The 23,137-nt window shown below is 37.9% G+C and overlaps 1 protein-coding gene across 2 annotated transcripts in view; it reads right to left on the bottom strand.

The window, feature by feature from the left end:
* Pclo (piccolo presynaptic cytomatrix protein) overlaps positions 1-23,137 on the bottom strand; it is a 288,549-nt gene that overhangs the window by 100,128 nt on the left and 165,284 nt on the right. For both annotated transcript variants that reach the window (XM_050139687.1, XM_050139688.1), the window contains exon 9: positions 4,861-7,048. In XM_050139687.1, the coding sequence (XP_049995644.1) occupies positions 4,861-7,048 (2,188 nt within the window). The remainder of the gene's footprint in view (positions 1-4,860; positions 7,049-23,137) is intronic.

The raw sequence follows: 23,137 nt of genomic DNA, 5'->3' as shown, positions 1-23,137 counted from the left end.
GACCCGTTTCCAAGAGCATCTACAAAGTTCCGGAAAACAGAACAATCTAAAGAAAAAGAGGCATACGTAGGCACAGCATCTCATAGTAAATAAAACAATACAAAGTTACATTTATAAGTCAGTATAAATGAAATTTCGATGACAGTAAAAAAACAAAAGTATATGAGGATAATTTCATTCCACTGAAGTCCATCAGTTCCTTACATAGATAACTTACCCTGAAACCCACCATGCATGACCAGACATCAACAGGAAATGCACTGTGAGCATATGCAAGTGTCTCTTAACTTTCCACTTTTGTGTAAGTCAAGCAGTAGGCTTCTGGCTACAACACTAAGTGAATATATTTTTGAAAATTATGACATTTCTATGATAATTATAAGTAAACAAAAGCATTTAAAGCTAAGATACTCTATGTGTTATTGTGAGAAACATGTGTACTACAAGAAGTTTAGAGCTTAATAATAAAAAATATATCTAAAATACGTATCTACATGAGAATCTTTAATATAAATAAAATTATGATTATCTGAATTTTAGCACTGACTTAGAAATCTGACAACTACTTTTTACTAACTTACCACTGTGATAAAACTTGATAGTATATTTTGAAATTTTAATCACATTTAAAGCATTCAAATATAAATTTAAAAATTTCACCTAGTTAAATCAGAACTTTCCAAGTTTCTTTAGCATATTGCAAAGTGACAGTTGTACTGGACGGCTAACACTGAATAGGCATATATTACTTCTTGGCATTCCTTGGCTATATTCTTGCTCCCCTCAGCAATTAAAAGCCTTTGGAAACAATGTATTACTGCTACTCAAGTGACAATGAAATGGCCCGTTCCCTTTGCTCAGCCTGGTACATGATGCTTTCAACATTATTTTCTTTAAATGGCTGCTTCTAAAATGCCACAGATTGAGCTCTCTTGTCCATGTTGTTGAAGGTGGCTTTCTGTGTTTATTTTATCCTTAAAACTCTCTGTAGGGACGGCCATTTCCAGCGTCCATTGGCTGGTAGAACTGCACACTGCAGCCTTGCACACCACCTCTCCCAAGTACACAAGGAATGGGGAGTGGCATAGCATAGTTCCACCAATTTTAGAGTTGGTGCCTGGGTTGTGGCTACATATACTCTTGGCTGATTTTCCCACTACACTGGCAGCTGCTTGAAGAGGAAATTTATAATTCTTTTGTTATTTTCTCCTCTTTCATTTTTTTCCTCCAACTTATTGGAGCATAGTGTTTAATAAAGTATCACAGAATGAGTGAAACGTAGAATTATTTGTCATCATCTAAAGAAGTTAAATATCATTGTTAGGATAGTTTTAGACAAATAACTTCTCTTTGTACCTTTTTATAGATATCCAATATTCTTTTCATAATCTACTTGATAATTATTGTTCTAAACCACAGTGGTAATGTGAAGCTGAGTGAATAAATTTACAAAATTACAAAATTTACAAAATTCAGTATAACAAATGCTTGATAAATAAAACAATAAACGAGATAGTCATCAGTCAGTGAACTTACTAGACTATAGTTCACTTCATTTAGGAGAAAATAATTTTGTATAGGTATTAAATATATTTATTATTCAGTTTTAAGGGTTTGATTTTTCCTAAATAAAGTATGGGCAGTGATGGTGGTACATGCCTTTAATCCCAGCACTCGGGAGGCAGAGTAAGGTGGAACTCTGTGAGTTTGAGACTAGCCGAGTCTATAAGAGCTAATTCTAGGACAGCTAGGACTGTCACACAGAGAAGCCCTAACTCGAAAAACCAAAAATAAATAAAATAAAATAGAAAATAAAGTAAATTTAAACATGCTTTCAACACGTGGTTATCCTGAATAATACAGGCTTCCGTTTGAATATGTAACTTCCCTAATTGCATTTTAAATACAACTGTTTAAATGTGTTTTAGGGGTCTCTGGATTTTACAAATATGACAGAACCTCAACCTGATCTAATTTTTCATCAGTTTATCTCCAATTCTGATAACCTATTTTGATTTTTGTTATTTCTAATAACAGTGTCCTACGTAACTGAGCAAGAAAGGTAGCTGCCGCCTTTTACAGGACTATAGACTCAATCTAAGCTACCAGACAGAGTGACTCTGCTCCTGTATCACGTCTGTCTTCCTCATGGAGCACCAGGCATGCTGAGTCAGCTGCTCCTAATTGCTAGCGTTTGATCTGCTGCGGTGGAACTATATTACAAATGAATCTTAGAAAATGTAAAATGTATGTTCCATGCTGATTCAGGTAATTTTATTTGTTTTCCTATCACTACAAAAACTTCAAGTATTTGCATGATATACAAAAAAGAAAACCATTTTACATTTTACTTTGCACGTATTCTAAAGATACCCAGTATAATGCAATAACAAAGTTACTAATGAAGTTCAATTTGTTATAGCCTTTCCCCTAGTTATGCATCGATAGTCTTTATGAATGAATTTTGTCTGCTTCATTTTAAAATATATTTTAGTTCTCAAATTTCCATCCAATTGTACATTTTCTTTTGCTTTGGCACAATCTTTATTTGCCTCAAAACTGTATAGGATGTGTACTGTCTTATCATGTTATCATCAAACAAAAGTTCAGTCAGTGATTACTTCTATAAACAAAATTTAGAAATAAAAATACTTAGGTAATTTAATACGTATGGAATCAAATAAATGTCACATTTTGGGCTAGTTACAAACATTCACATGTCCAACATCAAGTTACAAATCTACCACATTTCTGAGGAATAATACTATTTGCCAAATTCTTTCCAGATAATCGTCACCTTTGTGTACATATCCTTTAGGTATTGGGTTGCTCCATCATTCCAAGAGAGTTTGTTTTATTTTTATAGATAAGACCATCGATGGCTTCTCATTCCTTTCCTCAGTCATTCTACTTGTGTACAATGAGAATAAGATGTGTACTAGACTAAAACAGTAACTGTTTCCACATAATGTCATAATGTCAGGGAATAATTGGGTTATTTCAAATACGGGCCTAGGACAGACAGAAATGTTTTACTTAAATAATAAATTGTCAATAAAAATGGTCAACCAATCAACCTGTAATGAGAAAAACCAGGTTTGAAAGAAACTTGGTGATCAGAACTTTATAAGCAACATAAATGGTTTTTACCTCAGGCCCACAGACCACCCCCGCCCCCTTCAGTTCAGCCAACAGTCTCTAAAATCAAATCTGTGTCTACATCAGAATAAAAAAATTTCTTCATAAAAACATGTTCTGATGTGAGTTTTTACTGAGAAAGATTCAAATGGGAGAATATTTGCTGTGGGATGTCTTTCTATACACTCTGAATATATGTTGCTCTCATTGGTTGATGAACAAAGCTGCTTTGGCCTATGGCAAGGCAGAATAGAGCCAGGCAGGAAATCCAGACAGAGATAAAGGGGAGGAAAGATGGAGTCTGGAGATGCCAGTCAGCCTGCCTCTGAGGGAGCAAGACATGTAGAATATGAGCTACCAGCTATGAATTGTGTGGCAAAGCATAGATAAAAGATATTGTTTAATTTAATTGTAAGTGTTCCACCAGCCAAACATTTATAAATAATATTAAGCCTCTGGGTCAGGAACCGGTGGGGAGGAGAGAAACCTCTGATTACAAATATTCATATCATTTTAGTACTTTTTAGTATCCAAATGAAGAGATATTTGCATTTGTTTAGACATGGTTTATTTCTAGGGCTTCAGCCCCATATCTATTCAAACATAAACCAATATACAAGATGGGTGCAGTGGCTCATGTCTTTGATACAAGCATTTCTGGGCCTGAAATTGGGGGATCACCATCAATTCAGCTAGTGTGACCTGAATAGTGAGTTCCAGGTCTGTGTGAGCTACAGAATAGGATCTATCTTTAACAAAAAACTTAATAAAAATGTTAGATAAATAAGTCAAATTATTTATCTAACATTATAGGTTTTACATAATAATTTAAAATCTCTATATTTCTATAAGAATTTCCAAATTAAAACACCTCTAGTATCATATGTACTTGTTCAACCAAAAAAGTAGCAAGACGCCTTTGGGCAAAAAGGAAAAGCAATGAAATGCCAAAGGGTTGCAGGAAGGATTAGATGCCCAGGCACAACAGGAAGGCCTAGACTCTAGACAGTTACATCTGCAAAACAGTGTAATATTTTTTCAGTTTTAAATAGAACTTTTATATAAAAATTTCATACTAAAATTATTTTTAATATGATGATTAGAGTTAAACTTTCTAATGCATAATAGTAAATGGACAAATTTGTCAGCAATAATCTTCATAATAAAGGAAGATGAAACGCATCTATTCAATGAGAATGATAAAATTTTGTGTTACGCTAACATCAAGTAGTTGCAAAAGCTCTCGGCAAGAGGATCATAACGTCTGATGTTCAAACACTCATCTCATTACAAAGTGGAACCAAATATTACTCAATGGCTCTAATTCTTAGTGAGTTTATTAAAATTTATTAAATACGTCAAAATATAGTTTTAAAGTGCAAAGAACCATACAATGCAAATCTTCCCAGTTATGTATTTTTTAAGGATGACCATATTTTATTGATATAATTATGTAATACTCGTTTTAAAAAAATCAGACACAACACAAATCGAGCCAACACTCATGAAACAGAAGAAGACAAGAAACTTAAAATAATCAAAGAGAACCATGCCACCAAGTCTACACACGAGAAGTACACATACAGGAAATAAAACTGAAATAAACATGCACGAGTTGCACCAAGAAAGATGGACTACACTTTTGAAGAAAGAAAATTAAACATGCAGAGAGGTACACGCTGGAGTTTGGAGAGTAACAGGGTAGGCGGAGGCCCCATTTACCTTCGCTGTCAGACATAGCGTGTTGGAAATCATCCATGATGAACGCTATGTCACGGTCATACCCTCTCGTCCGTGACTCTTCTCTCATGTGTTGCTGAACTTCGGGCAGTGAATGGCTCGATCCAAACTGATCCCTGGTGTCCGCAGATATCGGAGGCAGCGGTCCAGCGGCAGCCCTGGCCATTCCCATTGGCTGGCCAACAGGACTGAGTGGACTTTCTTCCTCCGAGTTCTGAGCCACAATTGGTATTCTTCCTCGGCTCTGGCTGATGGGTAAACTGGTGGGCTTAGTTCTGGAAGAAGATGACGAGTGGCCAAAGGAGACGTCGAGAGCTTCGGCCTCTTGAGCTTTCAGTCTTAACGATGAGCTGGAAGAATCCCTCTTAATCGATAAATCAAGCCCATAGACAGAAGAAGGTCTCGAGGAAGGCCTGGACCTGCTTCCGCTGCTGTATGGTTTATCTGCTTCATCTTGTAGAGCTGACCTGATGGTGTTTCCTAATGTGCCCAGTCCTGACCCAAGTGATGAGCCCATGAATTTTTGTTGATCTGTAATATTTTTTCTGAGACCAAATGTGATATCATCTTGAAGAAGCCTTGCCCTAGAAGAAATACCACCAATAGATGAAGTGCTAGAACTCATATAACTTGGATAGTCGGGTTCAAGATCTCTGCTTTCTTGAATAGGTGAAAACTTTGACATTTTAGGGTCAATTAACGATTTCTTATGCTTCGACTGCTTTTGGTAGAGTATGGCTGCTGGTAATTGTTTGGCTGCTTGCTTTTCAAGGGTGAGTCTACTGATGCTATACTTTTCAGACTTGGGGAAATGTCTATAGCTAGTATCGGCGTGGTAATAATGTGAAAGACCAGCAAGGTGGTCGAGGCTCTCGGTGCCTCTGCGGAATTCTTGCTTAATCTGGTGTTTCAGAAGCTTTAACTCGTAAGGATCCTCCATCGGGTCCTCCTCTGCCTTCACATAGCTGTGGAGTCTGGAGGAAGTCTGCAAAGGCGCCAGGAAATCGGTCACTTCCTGAGACCTGCGGGTCTCGGTGGTTCTAAGGAGACGGTCCGTTTTGGACAGATCTTTCTCGTGGAGGCTAAACGCTGTGCTTAGTGCCGCTGTTCCTTTGGTAATTTCCCCAATGTCATCGATTAGGACGTAATTCCTTGAAGTGTGGTGGTCCATATCTGCATAGAAAGAGTCTGCAGAAATGCTTGATATTGGGCTGCTCACGATGCTGCTTCTTTCTTCCAGCCCTATTCTCAAATCTAAGCTATTGTACTTACTCCCGAGGTGGGAAACAGCGTACGTATTATCAGTCGAAACAGGAGCGATCATCAGGGGCTGGTTGCGAATCACTTCATAGTTGGACGTTATCTTGGGTTCCAAATACAATGTCGTTTGCCGAGGTTTCTGCTGTATCACCATCATCTGGGACGGCAACTGATAAGACGGTTGTGGGCTTGGAGTGGGCTGAGCTTGGGGTGTGAAGGACATGGTTGCCACCGCTTGGAAGGTGGGTTGAGTCTGATAAGGTGAGACTTGCTGATGGTACAGGGTCTGCTGTTGAAAATGAGATTGCTGAGTATACGGGGTGGGTGCTTGGGTGGGAAGAGCCGGCGAGGAGTACTGGTATTGTGTGTAAGGACTCGTTGGAGGAACCAGTTGAGCTTCCGTTTGGGTTTGGGGTGGTATGAACTGGCTGAACTCAGTTTGCGGAGCTGTCCTCGGCCGCTCGATGCCGTGTTGACTTTCTATTCGGCTTGGTCTGGTGCTGCTGACCTCACTGTCCGACATGTAATCCCGGTCCTCGGCTACCCCCTGCAGGTAGGCACGCTCTCTCTTTTCTCGCTCCTTCAGCAATGCTTCTTTTCTCCTGTTAATCCCCATCTCTAAATACCGTAGCTTGGCATCAATCTCCTTTTCTTCTTCGTCAAGTTCTGCTTGCTTCTTTCTAAGCTTGGCAGATTCCCTTTCTACGAGGTCGAGCTCTCGGTCTATGTCCTGGAGAATCTTGGCTCGAGCCATGGTGTTAGTTCTGCACATTCTTCTCCTGGACGCAGTGCCCATTGTACTGTAAGCAGACTGTGTTCCCGTAGATGCCTCCTCGGGAGGGGGGTTTGGCAGTGTTCTCTTGACTTTTTTCTGGGTTCCAGAGGCTGTCATGGTTTGAGAACCTTTGGTCTACAATCAAGTAAACAAAACATTGTATTTTACTGTCAAATAAGAAAATAAAGGCCAGAAGTAAACTACATAAGCTCTATTTGAATAACCGAGTTCACATACACTTTGGTATTATAGCATAGTAAAATTAAAATTTCACCCATATTTCAAAAGTTGATCACAAATAAAATTGGTGAAAAATTTTCTTTGTTAATTAGTTTTTTATAATCGTAATGTCTGCAACATTTCAGGGGAATATTTAACTCAGGGCAAACTCTTATTTTATGCAAGCTGACATTTTAGCTTTGCTCCTAGAAGAACTCTTTGCACACTCATTTTCAATCCAACTTATTAAATATAAGGTTGTTTATTTAATAGTTGATCATTGTAACTGTGTTGCTTGTCTGAAATGCAATATACATTTGTTGGAGATGTTTGTCTTCCTTCCCCATTTTACATTGTACTATCTTGCAATTTTCAGTGTCTCTGTGATTATTTGGATTCCCAAGCCCTCTACTTTCTTCTGAGTGTTTTCACAAAGTTGTAAGGGCAAAGATAATTTACTTCATAAAAGATTATTGCAGCTAGTTTCAATCAAGTAAAACAATAACTGCTTTTTGTTTGTTTGTTTTTTAGACAGGGTTTCACTGTAGCTTTGGAGTCTGTCCTGGAAACTATCTCTTGTAGACCAGACTGACTTCAAAATCACAGAGCTCCGCCCGCCACTGTCTCCACTCCCCAGTGCTGGGATTAAAGGCATGCGCCACCAAGCTGCTAACAATGGCCTTCTAAAATAGCATATGAAGGAATTTTGTTTATTTCACTAATTTGACATATACTTGCCTTTTAATAGGCAGAAGACTTGAGAGTCATAAAATCAGAATAGCTAGAGACACCACGAGAGATCATTTATAGCTAAACATGCTGATGTTCTCAAAGCTGTCTGTGTGTCAGTAGCATGCTAACGTTGGAGCCTAGTCTTCTTTGTACTTATCCATGTTTTTTAGAAGATGCCATATTCCTTTCTCTTTAGCAATCCAAAGAAATAATTCCTACCTACCCTTCAGTCATCACACATATATGACGAAAATGGGTGATACTTGCCTATATGAGTTCTGGAAATAGAATCTCATTTCCTTATTGTTCCTTATTTTGTTATCATAACAACATTATTCCTTATTAATTAGATCATATTTGTGTAGGCCTCCTCACTTTTGTTACTTTGGAACATCCTTTCATAGTTCGCTTCGTTCATGCTTCTCCTCTGCTCTCCTGCATAGGTTTATGAAATATGGATAAGGCACATTTCCAACGCAGCTGCTGCGCACATTACTAATCCTTACCCCCATTCTGTCCATTTTATACGCACAATTAATCCAGGAAGTTGATATGAAAGTCAAACGAGACAGCTGTTTTAGTACTATAGGTATCCATTAACTACTATTTCAAAAATATTATTTCTTCTGGACTTCGCAGCTTCCTGATGAATTTGCACTTAATATATTTTAGACTGCTACGTTGTCAAAGAATGCCTCACTGTTGCTTAGCCTGACTACACACCAGGTCATGAATGTGGAAACTCACTTGCCAACACATTAGCTCGTGTGAGGCAGGGTGTGAGATGGGGGAGATTTTAGTCTCTCAGGTCAAGAGAGACTATCACGATGAGTGATGCTATTTTGGGGAAGATTTATTTTATGTGCATGTGTGAGTGCTTATATGTACAGGTACTATGTGCATGACTGGTGCCCACAGGGCCCAGGAGTATGAATGCCAGATCGAAAGTTGACTTTCATCAAATCTAAAGCTACTCAAATCCCTTATTAAATGACAACAAGCTGTCTCCATGGGAGTGTACCTCTTGACAGCACAGGATTTGTCATGATCTTCCAGTTAGGTGTTTATAGCTTTCTGTGGTAATATGAAAACAGTGAAATGAACTATACTTTAAAGTATGCATTGACCACATTTTATTTCTGTAGGTACCCATTAACTATTATTTCAAAAGAACAAAAATATCAAGAAGAATTATGACTGAGATAACTGTCACAAACAAATAGCACAACAAAGCAAATGCAATCTCACATTTAATTTCTAGATTTATAATTCTAAAAAGTAAATGGTATAAAAGTTAGTAAATCAAGACATTTCTCAATCAAGTCCATCCATTCATTCATTCATTCATTCATTCATCCATTTAGGGGAAAGAGTTAGTTATCAATGTGCTGACTTGACATAAATGTAATGGTCAGTATAGTCCTCATTCTTTTATCCACTGGAATATTAAGATATAAGTTGTATTTTAAACATTTTATGAAGACTTCTACAAACATGAGCATATTTCCCTTCAAGTAAGCAACAATTGAGTCTAATGTTCTGATTCTAGGCTGCCATACTCTAATATATCAGATAGCAATAATCTCGATCTTGTTTCCAAGACAGCAGGTCATATTCTGAATGTATTAGGTTAGGGGAGGTGAGCACCGAAGGCTTTACTGTCTAACAGAAGAAGTTTCCCGGAACAACTTTTTCTAGTATACTGGTTTTGCAGCACTGAGTAAGAGTGAGTCATCTCTTCTACCTTGTAGACAGACAATAGCAGTGGACAGGCCAGTGTTTGTTTATCCACTTTTCATTCCTTAAACAAAAGATTGGGTTATCTGCTTTGAATATAACTACCTTCAGTGTGTAATCTGAAAAGAGCTAACTTTCATTTGCAACCATAGCCTTGACAAGGACTTCTTGAGCTTTTCACCACTGTCACCGTGTTCTTTATAAAACACGGTTACCACTGATTACATTGAAATTGGTGGGAGAATAAAAAGTAAGTCACATCGGAAAGTTACACTGGGGATGAAAACGAGAGATCATCTTGAAAAGAGACAGGATCATGAACTCCATTCAGGGCACAGAATCGTGTGGGTGAGGCAGTTTAATGAGTGGGAGGAAATGAAGGCGGAAGAAACATTGTGCTAAGTGAATCGGTCCCGTCTGTTCAGCTTTAGGTTTATTTTAGAAAATATGGAGGTTCAGTGTTAAGATATCTGTTTGTTTTTCAGCAGGAATAAGAATGTCCATTAAATTTTTAGTCTTCATTTTAAATAGATTCATTACATTGTCAATATCTGAGAAACTAAGGTTTTGAGGTACAGTTTTGAGTCAGTGCTCTAAAGAAGACTGTTCTACCTTACACCCACTGAGATGCCATTCTAGGGTGGGGAAAACATAACCATGACCGGTTGTACAAAGGCCAGAAGGCCATAGACTTTTAAACAATGAAAGAAGATGTGGGGGAGAGTAAAAAGGCCGTCAAGATAACCTCCAAAGCTAGTCCTTGGTGATGTCCTTTAATCTCAGCACTCGGGAGACAGAGGCAGGCAGATCTCTGAGAGTTTGTTGCCAGCCTGGTCTAACAAGAGCTAGTTCTAAGACAGGTCTCCAAAGTTACAGAGAAACCCTGTCTTGAAAAAACAAAAAAGGTAAATACAAATCAGGTTACAGGGCAGAGAAGAAGCATTGCTGTGTAAAGTATTTGAGGGTCTGAACTTGATCTTTAAGGAACCACATAAAAAGCTGCTCACGAGCAAGAGTTTACGACCTAAGCACTATGGAAGCAGAAACAAGTGGACCCCTGGACTTCTGGACCCCTGGGCCTCTATGGTAAACAACTCTGTCTGGGCCAGTGGGCTCTAGGTTCTGCAATGGAGCTTGTCTTAAAAATAGGCAACTGGAAGGACAGCCAATAATGATTTCTTACCTACATACACACACAGATACACACACATGCACACACATGCATTCATACACACACACGCAACTATACTATTGCACTACTATTTATTGGGTAGCTCTTGGTGTCAATCTCTAAGATACAGTCGTAAACTATCATTATATCACTTGAAAGACATGGCAATGCATTTCTCATTTTATAAACATATAAATAAATACAATCGTGAAAATTATACTATATCTTGACTTTGCAGGTTTATTTTCCTGTTAAAGTAGAAAGAATTCTATGAACTCTTTTTTTCTTTTAAAAGACAGAGAGGATTTGTATTAAACAGTGTGAGTCAACCAAAACTGCTGATGAATAAGACATTTTGGTAATGTGATGGTACAGTTTTCTAGAGAAAATGTATTCTCTTTTGTGTGAGTCTATGCAGTATGCTAGGAGGTGAGTTAGAAGAACATATAGAGTATTGGACCTCAAAATCAATCTTTGTTTTCAGTTTGAGAAAGGAAAAAGTAACAGCTATTGCTGTGGGACAATACTCTTGTACCCTGTAAAGATTGTCACTTGTATTTGTTTAATAAAACATGGATTGGCCAGTAGCCAGGCAGGAAGTATAGGCAGAGTAACAAGACTAGGAGAATTCTGGGAAGAGGAAAGGCTCAGTCTGCAGTCACCAACCAGACACAGAGGAAGCAAGATGAGAATGCTGCACTGAGAAAAGGTACCAAGCCATGTCGCTAAACATAGACAAGAATTATGGGTTAATTTAAGTTGTAAGAGGTACCTAAAAACACACCTGAGCTGTATATCAAACGGTGTTATAATTAATATAGTTTTTGTGTGATTATTTGGTCTGGGTGGCCGGGAAATGAAAGTGCAGTCTCTGTCTACAAGATATAGCAAATTCAGGGTCAAACAAATGGATAGGTTTTAAGCAGGTGTTTGTGGAGGGAAATGTATAACATGTAAGTTTTCAGGGAGATTCAAGGATCATCTGGCTTCATTATCAGCAGATAATGCAACAGTGCCTACGAGTAAGATCAGCTTCAGGCCGCTCTTGATACAAGCTTGGAGAGGAAAACTGGAAAAAGAGGCAATTGTATGGGAACTTATAACACAAAACTTTGACATCTGTGTCAATATTAGAGTCTCAAACCCTCTGTGCCATTCTCTCACAGACTGCAGAAGCAACCCTGGTTCTTACATCAAGGTCAAATTATCCAGGAGCACATGAAATGCGGAGGAAACTACCAGAGTGTCAGTATTCAGTCCCTGGCTCTCGCTTGTGATACTGACCACTGGGTAGTAATCAGGCTGACTTTGTCTAGGAGAAAACAGCCAAATCTAATTTCTTCCAGTGACCAGGCAGCTGTCACAGCAGGTTAACACAAAGGCGATAGACAGGACACTCACTGTCTTCTCAAGGAGATCAACAAAACAGTTCTGGTCATAGGAATGGAAGTGCAGCTTAGGCTCTCCATGGTGTGGCACACACGCCACACACACGTACATGTGTGTAATTAGCCAATGTTTCTTAACCTCCCTATTAATCTATTGGAGACAGGTGTTTCTCTTCATGGTAGAGCACACACACCACACACATGTACATGTGTGTAATCAGCCAATGTTTCTTAACCAATCTATTGGAAACAGGTGTTTCTCTTCATGGTATAGCATACGCACCACACACACATACATGTGTGTAATCAGCCAATGTTTCTTAACCAATCTATTGGAAACAGGTGTTTCTCTGCACTGGGTGACTGTTTTGAACTTTGGAGGATATTTGTCTATACCTATGGCCTTTGTCTACCACACATAATATAAAAATCAATGTTGTCATGTATTACCTACCAATCAGCTCGACAAGTAGCCTTTAGCTAATACTCACAGATATTAGAAAATGTTCTCAGGAAGATATCTTTGCTCTATTTGATTAATCCTTTCTCCTGATGTGGAAACAGCTGCTCTGTGTATGTCTCTCACTCCGCTTTATTCTGAGTGGGAAAACATATTTCAAAACAAACAAACAAAAACACAACAAAAACCTGTCCCTAGAATGGTGCCTTGGAAAGACACGAGTGGGATAAACTAATAAATAAAAAAGAGTCTATGCTACAGTAATGATCTGATAAAATAAATAAAGCAAGAATGTACTAGATGATTTTGCCTCATTATCAATTTGCCCCATGACAGTAAAACACGTTCACCTCTTCTGACTAATTTTTCCATGAGCAGGTTGCTAAACTGTAAGATCACCTACCCACTTAGGCCTTTTTTTAAAATATTTATTTATTATGTGTACAAAATTCTGCCTCCATGTATGCCCACACACCAGAAGAGAGCACCAGATCTCATTACAGATGGTTGTGAGCCATCATGTGGTTGCTGGGAATTGAACTCAGGACCTCTGGAAGAGCAGTCAGTGCTCTTAACCTCTGAGCCATCTCTCCAGCCCAAAGGAAGCTGTTTTGCCCCCCCCCCCCACCCAATCTTTCTCCTCTTCTTCACCTTGTTTCGGCTGCAATGCTGACTTGTGAGGCCCTCGTCAGAGTTCAGACTGACATGGGGGCTGATCTTTCAGCAACCAGCATTGTCAGATAATTAAGGCTTCTGTTCTTTATAATACACTTAGCATTGATGACCTTGTCACAGAAACAAGATGCCTCCTCAGATTCCTGGGAAACTTTCGACGGCTGCGGGAACTATGAAAACTAGCATGAATGAAACCGTCAATCTGACTGGAGCCTTCATAGATTTTAGACTTCATCAACGGCTATCTCTTACTAGGTTCAAAATAAAAATTAATTACGCAATTAAATACACATGAAAACCTTAACCATGTACTTATTTATTTTGCAGATCAATATGGAATTACTCAGTGAGATCAGTTGTACAGCTAAACTTAATTTTAAACAAAATCATTTAAGAAACAAAGAGTTCGAACAAAAATGCATCTGAAATCTAAGGGCAATTAAAAACACAGCTGGGAACATCGTAACAAACACTAACCACTTGCGTGTTCCTCACTATGCTGAAGGCTGAGACGGTAAACATAAGATGTGATCTGCACCCTTTACTCTGGAAACCATACAGAATCTAAGAACAGAAATCACTCTGAGGTAACTTCCACTCTACTTCTGTCCTCCAAATTCGGAAATTCTGTTCCCTTTGAATATGGGAATAGGCCTTTTTCTTCTTGCTAAAAAGAATAATTAACATATTCTTCTAATCTCTGACCTTATTTCCTTCAGGTCCGGATACAAAAAAATAATTATAAGCCCTCATGCCTCTAAATTATTATCCAGAAAGTGGAAATGTGTAGGGATTTTGCCTCCTCCAAGCAAGGCAACTGTAAAAAACATAAACCTGGTCGCCAAGTTCATTTAGCTTTGAGAGGTCCGGTGAGGACATGACGATGAAGTTGTAGGTGAGCCTAGGAACAACAGAAGGAAACTCATGCTTCACTTCTTTCCAGTGAGACTGAGGGCAAGCGGAATTAACTCTGAAGTCACAATAGAAACACTAAGAGGCTTTCCTGTCTCCACTGAGGGCAAGTGGAATTAACCCTGAAGTCACAATAGAAGCACTAAGATGCTTTCCTGTCTCCACGCCTGTCCATCTACAGGAAGACTTGTCAGTTTTGAGACAAGATAGCAGTTGAGTATAGAGTCAAGAGCATGTCCTCCAGAGTGTGCCTTTAGTGAAGCATTCACAGAAAATCTTTATCTTCCTCGCTGTCCTCCAGTTCCACAGGTTTAAAGGAAAGAAAACGCTAAAATTCTACAGATAGAAAATTGGGCTGCAGCCCAATATGAATGAATGCTTTCATGACTAAAATACTAGAAAAACAGTACTAACACAATGGGAAGATCTTCAAATTATGGGAAGAATCAGATACTTAATAAAATCTTGACTGTGTACTACTGACAGGGAGAATTTATCCCTTGTGAATGGAACTGAAATTGACCAGAGGATAGTTTATTTGTGAAAATCTAGAGACAATAATAAAAGTAAAATAATAATAATAATAATAATAATAATAATGTGTGAGTGTGTGAGAAGCTAACTTACACTCTTCTGGCAGCAGAGGAGTACAAACAAAGCAATAGGAAACACTTAGAGGTCTCGGGACAAATTCTCTATGTCGCCAGCAGACTGAAACGCACTCAGTATTCCATCAGACACCCTTAAGCTTTCCCTCACTGCACCTTGTGTCCCAGTTTGCTTTGTTTTGTTGCTGAGACCCACTGTTCTTGGGCTGAGCAGCCAAGCAGAAAACGAGTTTCTACCTCACTGGACAGAGTATGAGAGACGCCCGTCTGTGTCACCTTCATTGCCTTATATATTCTGGAAAGTCCCAAAGAGATTAATTTCTTCTCTTTCCAAATATTTATGAAGTATTTTTTTTAAAGCACTCTTAGAACTTTTGTTAAGGTGATATATCCATGTACATCTGTTTCTATTTTCTCCCTTCTCTCCTATTAATTCAGATGTCTTTATCGCAAGGAAGAAAACAATATATATGCTGTTTCTAAGGATTTCTGTGCAGTCCAATGGCCACATTAAGTTTCTTATTCCTTTGATTTTCTTCTCAATGCCTTTGTTCTGTTATCACAGTCATAAGCAGGGTTCCATGGAAACTGGGTATTTTATAACAGATATCGGAATGGTATTTTACTATGAGTGCCTTAGTAGAAGGTAATATCCTTCTTAACTCATGATGATCAATGATAAAACTTTCAAGAAGATAAGGACAGAGTACCTACTGCCTGTTTTAAACTGCCATTTAAAACAACGACAAAAAATGCACAACAAAATTGCGTGAAGTTGTTATCACATACACAATCCTCAAGACTCATTTTTTTACTGTACATGAAATAATTACTTGCCTTTGTATTGGTATGTTAATTTAAAAGAAGAAAGTAATCTACAATGCAAATGTAAACATCAGGATATATGATAAATAGTATTTACATATTAAGACAACGTAGTTACATATGATACATAAAATAAATGCTGTATTTAATAATTCAGAAGAACTCAGTCTTAAATAGGAAAGGAATGTTTTGATAAGTGATCATTAGTGTCTATTAATTTCAAGTTTCTAGTACACTGAAAGTGTCAACTATTAAATTCAACAAAAATATTGACTGAAATGGAATTTCCCATGTAGTGTTATAACAAAACCATGACCATCAAGAACAACAACAACAAATGTTCAATTCATTACTACAAAAGTAAAAACTAATGCTTCTTAAGCATTAAAGTGCATAAACTTTGACTTCTGTGATAAATAGATTTTTACTTGAAAACTTCTAACTTTGGTTTCTGGCCAAGATAATACCTTTCCTAAAACTACTTATTAGATTATGTGCTCTCTTCTTCTGCTGGGAAATATTATTTTAAGCGGTGTGACTTTTGATTATGCTACATTTGTTCAACTCTGTGAAGCTGGGTTACTTTGCTTGTCTGAAACACCTGACTGGCCTAATAAAGAGTTGAACAGCCAAAAGCAAGACAGGAGCAAAGACAGGTGGGGCTGGCAGGCAGAGAGGATAAATGAAGGAGAAATGAGGAAGAGGAGGAGCAATGAGAGAATAAGGAAAGGAGGACACTAGGGGCCAGTCACCCAGTCACTCAGCCACCCAGCCACCCAGCCAGCCACAGATATACAGAAGTAAGAGAAAGGTAAAAGCCCAGAGGTTAAAAGTAGATGGGTTAATTCAGGAAAAGCTGGCAAGAAACAAGCCAAGCTAAGGTTGGGCATTCATAACTAAGAATAAGCCTCTGACTGTGATTTATTTGGGAGCTGGGTGATGGGCCCCCCAAAGCCAAAAGAGTAAAAAGTAAAATATCACACAAGATATCTCACCTAAAATTTAAGGCTATTTCACAAATATTTTGGTTCCTTTTACCATTTCCTTGATGGAATTTCAACCTCATGGTCCTTTAAATGTTTTTTACTTATGTAATTCCTAGAATGTGTTTCCTGAGCAGACAGACACTATACTAGGTTCATATGGTAGAACAGATGTCAAGAACACAAACCATATGGAAATTTTAGTTATGACACAGTGGAAAAATGAGGTCTGACTTAAAAATAAGAGATGAAGATGGAAGCATTCTATACGGAAAAATAAGAAATACTGTTTCAGATGTTGAAATATCACAGAAAATGAGGCCAATCCAACAGTATTGAGCTGTAGGTGTTGGCAATCACTTTTCTCAGTTCCCGAAGTAGTAGTTATTCTTAACACTTCTGTTTTTTCACACTATTTCTGACGTTTGTATACATTATGTTAAAATTCATTTGGTTATACAAACATCTATTATTGAAGTGGTGCTATGCACATACAGATACAGAACATGTTGTTCAGTAGACTAACTCCAGTTCTGGGGCACAAGGAAAGACACGAGATAGCAGGTGATATGTCTTGAAAGTCAGGGGGCTTCCTCTTAGTTTTCCATATTACTTGCTTGAAGAGTACTGACTGGAATATTATTACTTACACATGAAAAACATTGCACTTGAGATGCAGAATGGGAAGGAAATATAGATAAGATTTGAGAACATCCCATAATTTATCAAATGGTCCAGGAACAAAAGATGATCTGCTTTTGAAAAAGTGGTAATAAGTGGTTAGATGTAGGACACATATGTGATATTAAGAATTTCATGTTATATCTACTGTGTTACTTATGTTGACTTATTTCAATTTATAATTTTTATGGTAATTTCTAACATCTTCACCCCATGCATGAGAAAAATCAGGCAGAGAAAGGTTTACCAGCTTCCTTTTGTTTCCAGTGCCGGCTCCTAACAAAATCTGAATCAAGAAAGAGCAGAGTTATAGAGAAAACCATTCCAAGAGCCATGGTCTTAAGTAGAAGACACAAAACAAAGGTAGTTTTCTATTGCCTTGGAACAGTTCACCTCAAAATGTAATGACTTAAAGAAACACTATTTGTTATTATTAAAAATTTCCACCTTCTCTCCTCCCATTAATAATAATAAAAAATTAAAAAAAGAAAAAAAATCTACTTTCTAATTAAAATTTTGTTTCTGAAAGAAAAAATATATTTCAAATTTAACCCTTAAAAAAAAAAGAAACACCATTTGATTTTAACTTATTCAATATCTTTTCCCTGAGGCTGAGAGATGGAACAAAATCAGGGGAATGATCTTGTAGTGAAACTTGGCTTAGTAGTACAGGGGCAGCTTTGTCGGTTAGCAGGACATTTCAGTTGACTAGAATAGGGGCAACCCTAAACGACTAACATGAGCAAATGCATATGTGATCAAAGAAGCATCGAGAAAATGTGTTTACATGTGAGAGGTCAGAAAACAATGTGGGAATGAAAGGACAACATGGATGAAAAGTGGAGATCATGGGTGAGCTTCAAGATGTCAAAGGAACAGAGTCTCTGGTGTTAGATTATCCTCACAGATGCAAACTCATCCAGGACACTAAGCCTTGATTGTGAAATGCCATCTGTCTAGAGGAAGGTGGTGTCATAGAGCATGTGTGAATGCTGATGCACCCAACAAGACGGCTTTGCTAATGCAAGGATATTCTTGGAAAGCAAGGCAAGCACTTGAGTGGTCCTGGTGCTGTTTTATATATTTTGACTTTATGTTTTAATTTTTCATGCCATGTATTTTGTTCATGCTGTTTCTCTTCCCCTAACTCCTCTCAGATACACCACCAATCCGGCTTCACGTACTTTCTCACAAACAAACAGAACAAACACCAACTAAACTAAAACAACATCATCAAGAGCAAGCACATAGGGTAGATGAAATCGATTGTGTTGGCCAATCAGTCTTAACTCCGCCTGTAGTGTGGCCAATATACCCTGTGTCCCTCATTGGAGAAAACTGGGGCTTCTTTCCCCAGCAGGTATCAATTACAAATAGCTTCTTGTTCCAAAGTAAACAATTCTTGTCTATATATATATTTTTAAGGTGAGGTATGGACTAATTTTTATAAGGATATAAATACAAAAATTATACTCACTGTATTAACAAACTTCTAAGTATATTATATGCCTAGAGTTTACCATGCTAATAATTTTGCCTTAAGTTATTCTGATAAGCAGACCATCTATTTTGACAAATGGAGGTTTCTGCCCATGTAGACTCCTGCCTGCTGTTTGCTTTATGAGGTTATCCTGGGTGGCAAAGCTTGACTCAAAAAATAGAAGTGATTTCCTCTAGATCAAGTGATAAGTTCTCCAGATCGCTGAATCAAATCTCCTTATCTGACAGGTGAGACTGAACCAGGTTTAGAGCTGCTTTAAGGAAAGAACATCTATGCCTGGTTGTTAATTAAACATCTAGGGCCATCTCAGAAGGCACTGAACCTTTAGAACATAGGACTCAGATGATGTAAACTGGACTTGATCTGAAAACCTCTTTCCTGCAGTCTAGCTTCCTGGGTTTCAGAAAATATAATGAAGCTTCCAAGACAAAGAGGCAATTTAAACTGTCCTATTCAACTGCAACACCTATGAACCGCAACCAGCAGCATGGCAACAATGATGCTCTAAGTACCAGTCACATACTGATGGAAATTAAGAGCTGTTGGACTGGATTTAAGGCCCATTCAACAGGAGGGAAAAAATCTTGCATGGTACTGGAAGCTTAGCTTTCTGTAGCTAGTGAGGTCAGAGACCTAAGCAAAGAATCTAGTACTTTGTACTAGAACTTTGTAGACTAGTAAGTTCCTTACTAAATTCTAAACCTCATCCTTATACCCACAGATCATGAAAGAAGTTCTCTTAAGTGAAGCAAATGAGACCATCACAGGAAACCACAACTGGACTCAAAGCAGAAATCAACAGATTTTGGGGAGACAAGCCCCCACAGGTGCAGTTAAACAACAAGTTTCATAACATCAAGGAAGAAATGGGGGAAGAGTGTAGGAGCCAGAATATCAAGGAGACAGCTGTGAAACAGTCTCAGGTCAGTTTTATATCCTATCCAGTGAAAGAGTCTCTTCTAGAAATGTCCGCATAAACAGGAACAGAACAATGGCAGTATCAATGGATATGTTAACGAGAAGGAAAGTATTTTCAGGTCCAACTCCTAGACAATGAACGGCATGCAACTAATGACTACTGAGAAAGAGGAAAATAAGACTCTTCCAGGGAAAAGCCCTTTACTGAAAAGATAGACGCAAAAACAACAAAAATAGACTCAACAAGTTGTGTGTATGTATATATGCATATATGTGTATGCATATACATACATATATGTGCACATACATATCCATATAGGAAATATGCACTCATGTATGCAATGTATACATTTTAAAAGTATATGCATATTCACACATATATATCCATGTGTATATATGCATATGTACATCCATCCATGTATATATAAAGAACAAAAGGTTATCAATTTGAGATTAGGGGCACGGGAGGGTTTAGGGGTAAGGGAGGGTAGTTGGGAAGGGTTGGGGAGAGAAAGGAAGGAGTAAAAGCGACATAATTCTACTTCAATTCAAAACATATTTTTAAAAATAGAACACAATTCCGAAGTTCTCCTCTAGCAAAGGACTGTTCTTTAAGAAGATGAAAATTGTTTCAGAGCATTTACAGTCCGTGGAACAAAGGCAGCAGTGACTCACAACTCCTGTTCCTGCAGTCAGGATGTGAGGACCGCCATTCAACCAATACCCATGCAACACATTCAATACTCATTATCTGGTATTACATCAAGTACTTGCCAAACAATGGCAAGGTGGTATTTCATTATCAGCATCATCATTACATCATCGTACTAAACCCCAAACCAGAAAATTTCAATAGTTTTTCCAAAAATATATATAAGCCAAGAAAAGGCATAGCAAGTACTAGAATTCCAAACTGGTCAATCTTTTTTTTTTTTTTAATATTTATTTATTTAGTATACAATATATGCCTTCAGGCCAGAAGAGGGCACCCGACCTCATTATAGATGGTTGTGAGCCACCATGTGGTTGCTGGGAATTGAACTCAGGACCTTTGGAATAGCAGGCAATGCTCTTAACCACTGAGCCATCTCTCCAGCCCCCAAACTGGTCAATCTTAAGGCTACTTTTTAACTTCAAAGCTACAGATTTGACTTGCATCAAGAAGTAGTTTAGAAATAGCATAGGAATACATTGGAGAAAGTGGATCATCTAAGGTTTTCTGATGCCTCTTTTCTTTTTAACAAAGCAAAAAATTTCCTATTGGAACTACTTTTTCAGAGCTGGATACTACAACACTTGCCTGTCTGGCGGCTGGGGAAATGGATCAGCAGGCAAAGACACACACCTGAAAACCCGAATTTCACACCTGGATCCCACGTGTTATTGCTCTTATTGTATGTCAAGATTTCAGTTGAATCCTCAGTGCTTTTCTTTATTAAAATTGTCTTGGGATTCTTTTATTTTCTAGGTTAGAGCTTTCAGAGAAATGTTTCAAATGCCCTCAACTTTGGATACTCTCAGGAAGAGCAGGGATTTGAGAAAAGACCTTGGTCTGGGGAGAAATGTAAGTCTTAGGCCATCTTCCATTTTATATATAATATATATTTATATATACTATATAAATATACTAGTTTTAGAGGAGGCGGTGGCTGTGTAACATTTTAAATATACTAAACACAACCAGATTCTTTACTTTTAAATAGCTAATTTGATATGAATTTCACATTAATTATAAAAAGCTATTCTTAGAAATTATTTTTACTTCCTAGTATTTGACATATGAACAAGAGTTGTCTTCATTTTAAAACACCTTTATTTCTAATCTCTTTCGTTGATGCTTTATTGGAATTAAATATTAATTTCGAAAATCTCGGCAGTGGCTAGCAGTGCCCAAATTACAGGACTTTCTCTGTAAAACACACTCTGAGCTGAGGTGTAGCTTGATAGTAGAACAAATGCCTACTACAGGCAAGGCTCTGGGCTTGATTCCCAGAGCTGCGAAAAACAAAAAGCAACCCGCTTCATCTGAGTCTATTTTGGTATGTAAAATAATCATCTCTATCAGCCATAACTTAAAAATTTGCTTAATTGCTGGGCGGTGGTGGCATAAGCCTTTAATCCCAGCACTCGGGAGGCAGAGGCAGGAGGATCTCTGTGAGTTCAAGGCCAGCTTGGTCTACAAGAGCTAGTGCCAGGACAGCTAGGGCTATTACATGGAGAAACCTTGTCTCAAAAATCCAAAAGAAAAAAAAAATTGCTTAAACATCTGTATATAAACCTTATATCTAGAATTCCCTTGACTACTGAAAGTACTTACAGTGCTAAGAATATGGTACAAATGTTTCTCCTATGAGTGATTATGCTTTTTGTGATTTGGAAACTGTATCTCACTTCGGCAATAGCATCCCACTGCATATTTTACATAACCAAGTGCAAGAGCATGAAAAACACAATTTTCCTATTTTATAAATTTTATGATTGTAGACACTAGTGGGATCTATTTCAGGTGCTATTCAGGGACAGCATTGTCTCATGTAATTAACCAAAGCCACTCAAATTGTACTTCTCTATTTTACAGCCCAGCATGTATTCATTGAAGAATATATCTCAGTACGAATGGGAATCAACTGGAATGAAAGGGCTTTGTTCTATGAGCTTAAAACAAAGAAACACTCTGTCCCTATGAAATTATATTTTATATACTTATTTATTTATATATATTATAAACTATGGTAATAGTTTATAAAAATCCATATCTTAATCACATGACTACAGGATCTTACTGGGTAGTGAACCTCCGCCCCCCCCCCAAGCTTATTCTTTTCTCCGTGAACACACACGTTCAGGGTGCGGTTGTTTTCAGGGTCTAGAGTTTGAAGAGCTGTGGCCTTGGAGACCACATAAGCCACCATGAGGCAAAGTTTGCACACACAAAAGTAAGACTTGCTCTCTTTGAAGTACTATGAATATTGGGAATAGAGTAATGTATCAAGGAACATTAATTTCCTTTCAATATTATAATTAGCCTGTGGTTCCCGCACCCAGTGGCGGAGGTGGTGGGATTACCCAGGAGTCTGAGGCCAGTGTGGGATTGACAGTGAGTTCCAGGACAACCAGAGCTCTATGGCAAAATATTTCACTTTATTTATTTTAATATTTAAGCAACATTTTAATTAATGTGCTTGTGTGTGAGTGACGACATTCCCTTCCATGATGAATTGACTGTACTCTGGAAATGTGAACCTAGTTAAAGCTGCCTCTTTAAGTCGCAGACAATAACTATTTCCCCTTTACAAACAACTTAACTCTTACAGGGTTCTGCTTACCTAGAGATACTGAATAGCACTTAATAATGATACTTTCTGTAAGGTAAAAAAAAATAGCATATGCCACCTGACTGCATTCATTTATTGG

Source organism: Alexandromys fortis, unplaced genomic scaffold (genome assembly GCF_014885135.2).
Source record: "Alexandromys fortis isolate MF-2015 unplaced genomic scaffold, M_Fortis_MF-2015_v1.1 scaffold_38, whole genome shotgun sequence".
Taxonomy (NCBI): Eukaryota; Metazoa; Chordata; class Mammalia; order Rodentia; family Cricetidae; genus Alexandromys; species Alexandromys fortis.
The sequence above is the reverse complement of the archived record's forward strand: the minus strand, read 5'-3'. Positions and strand labels throughout refer to the sequence as shown.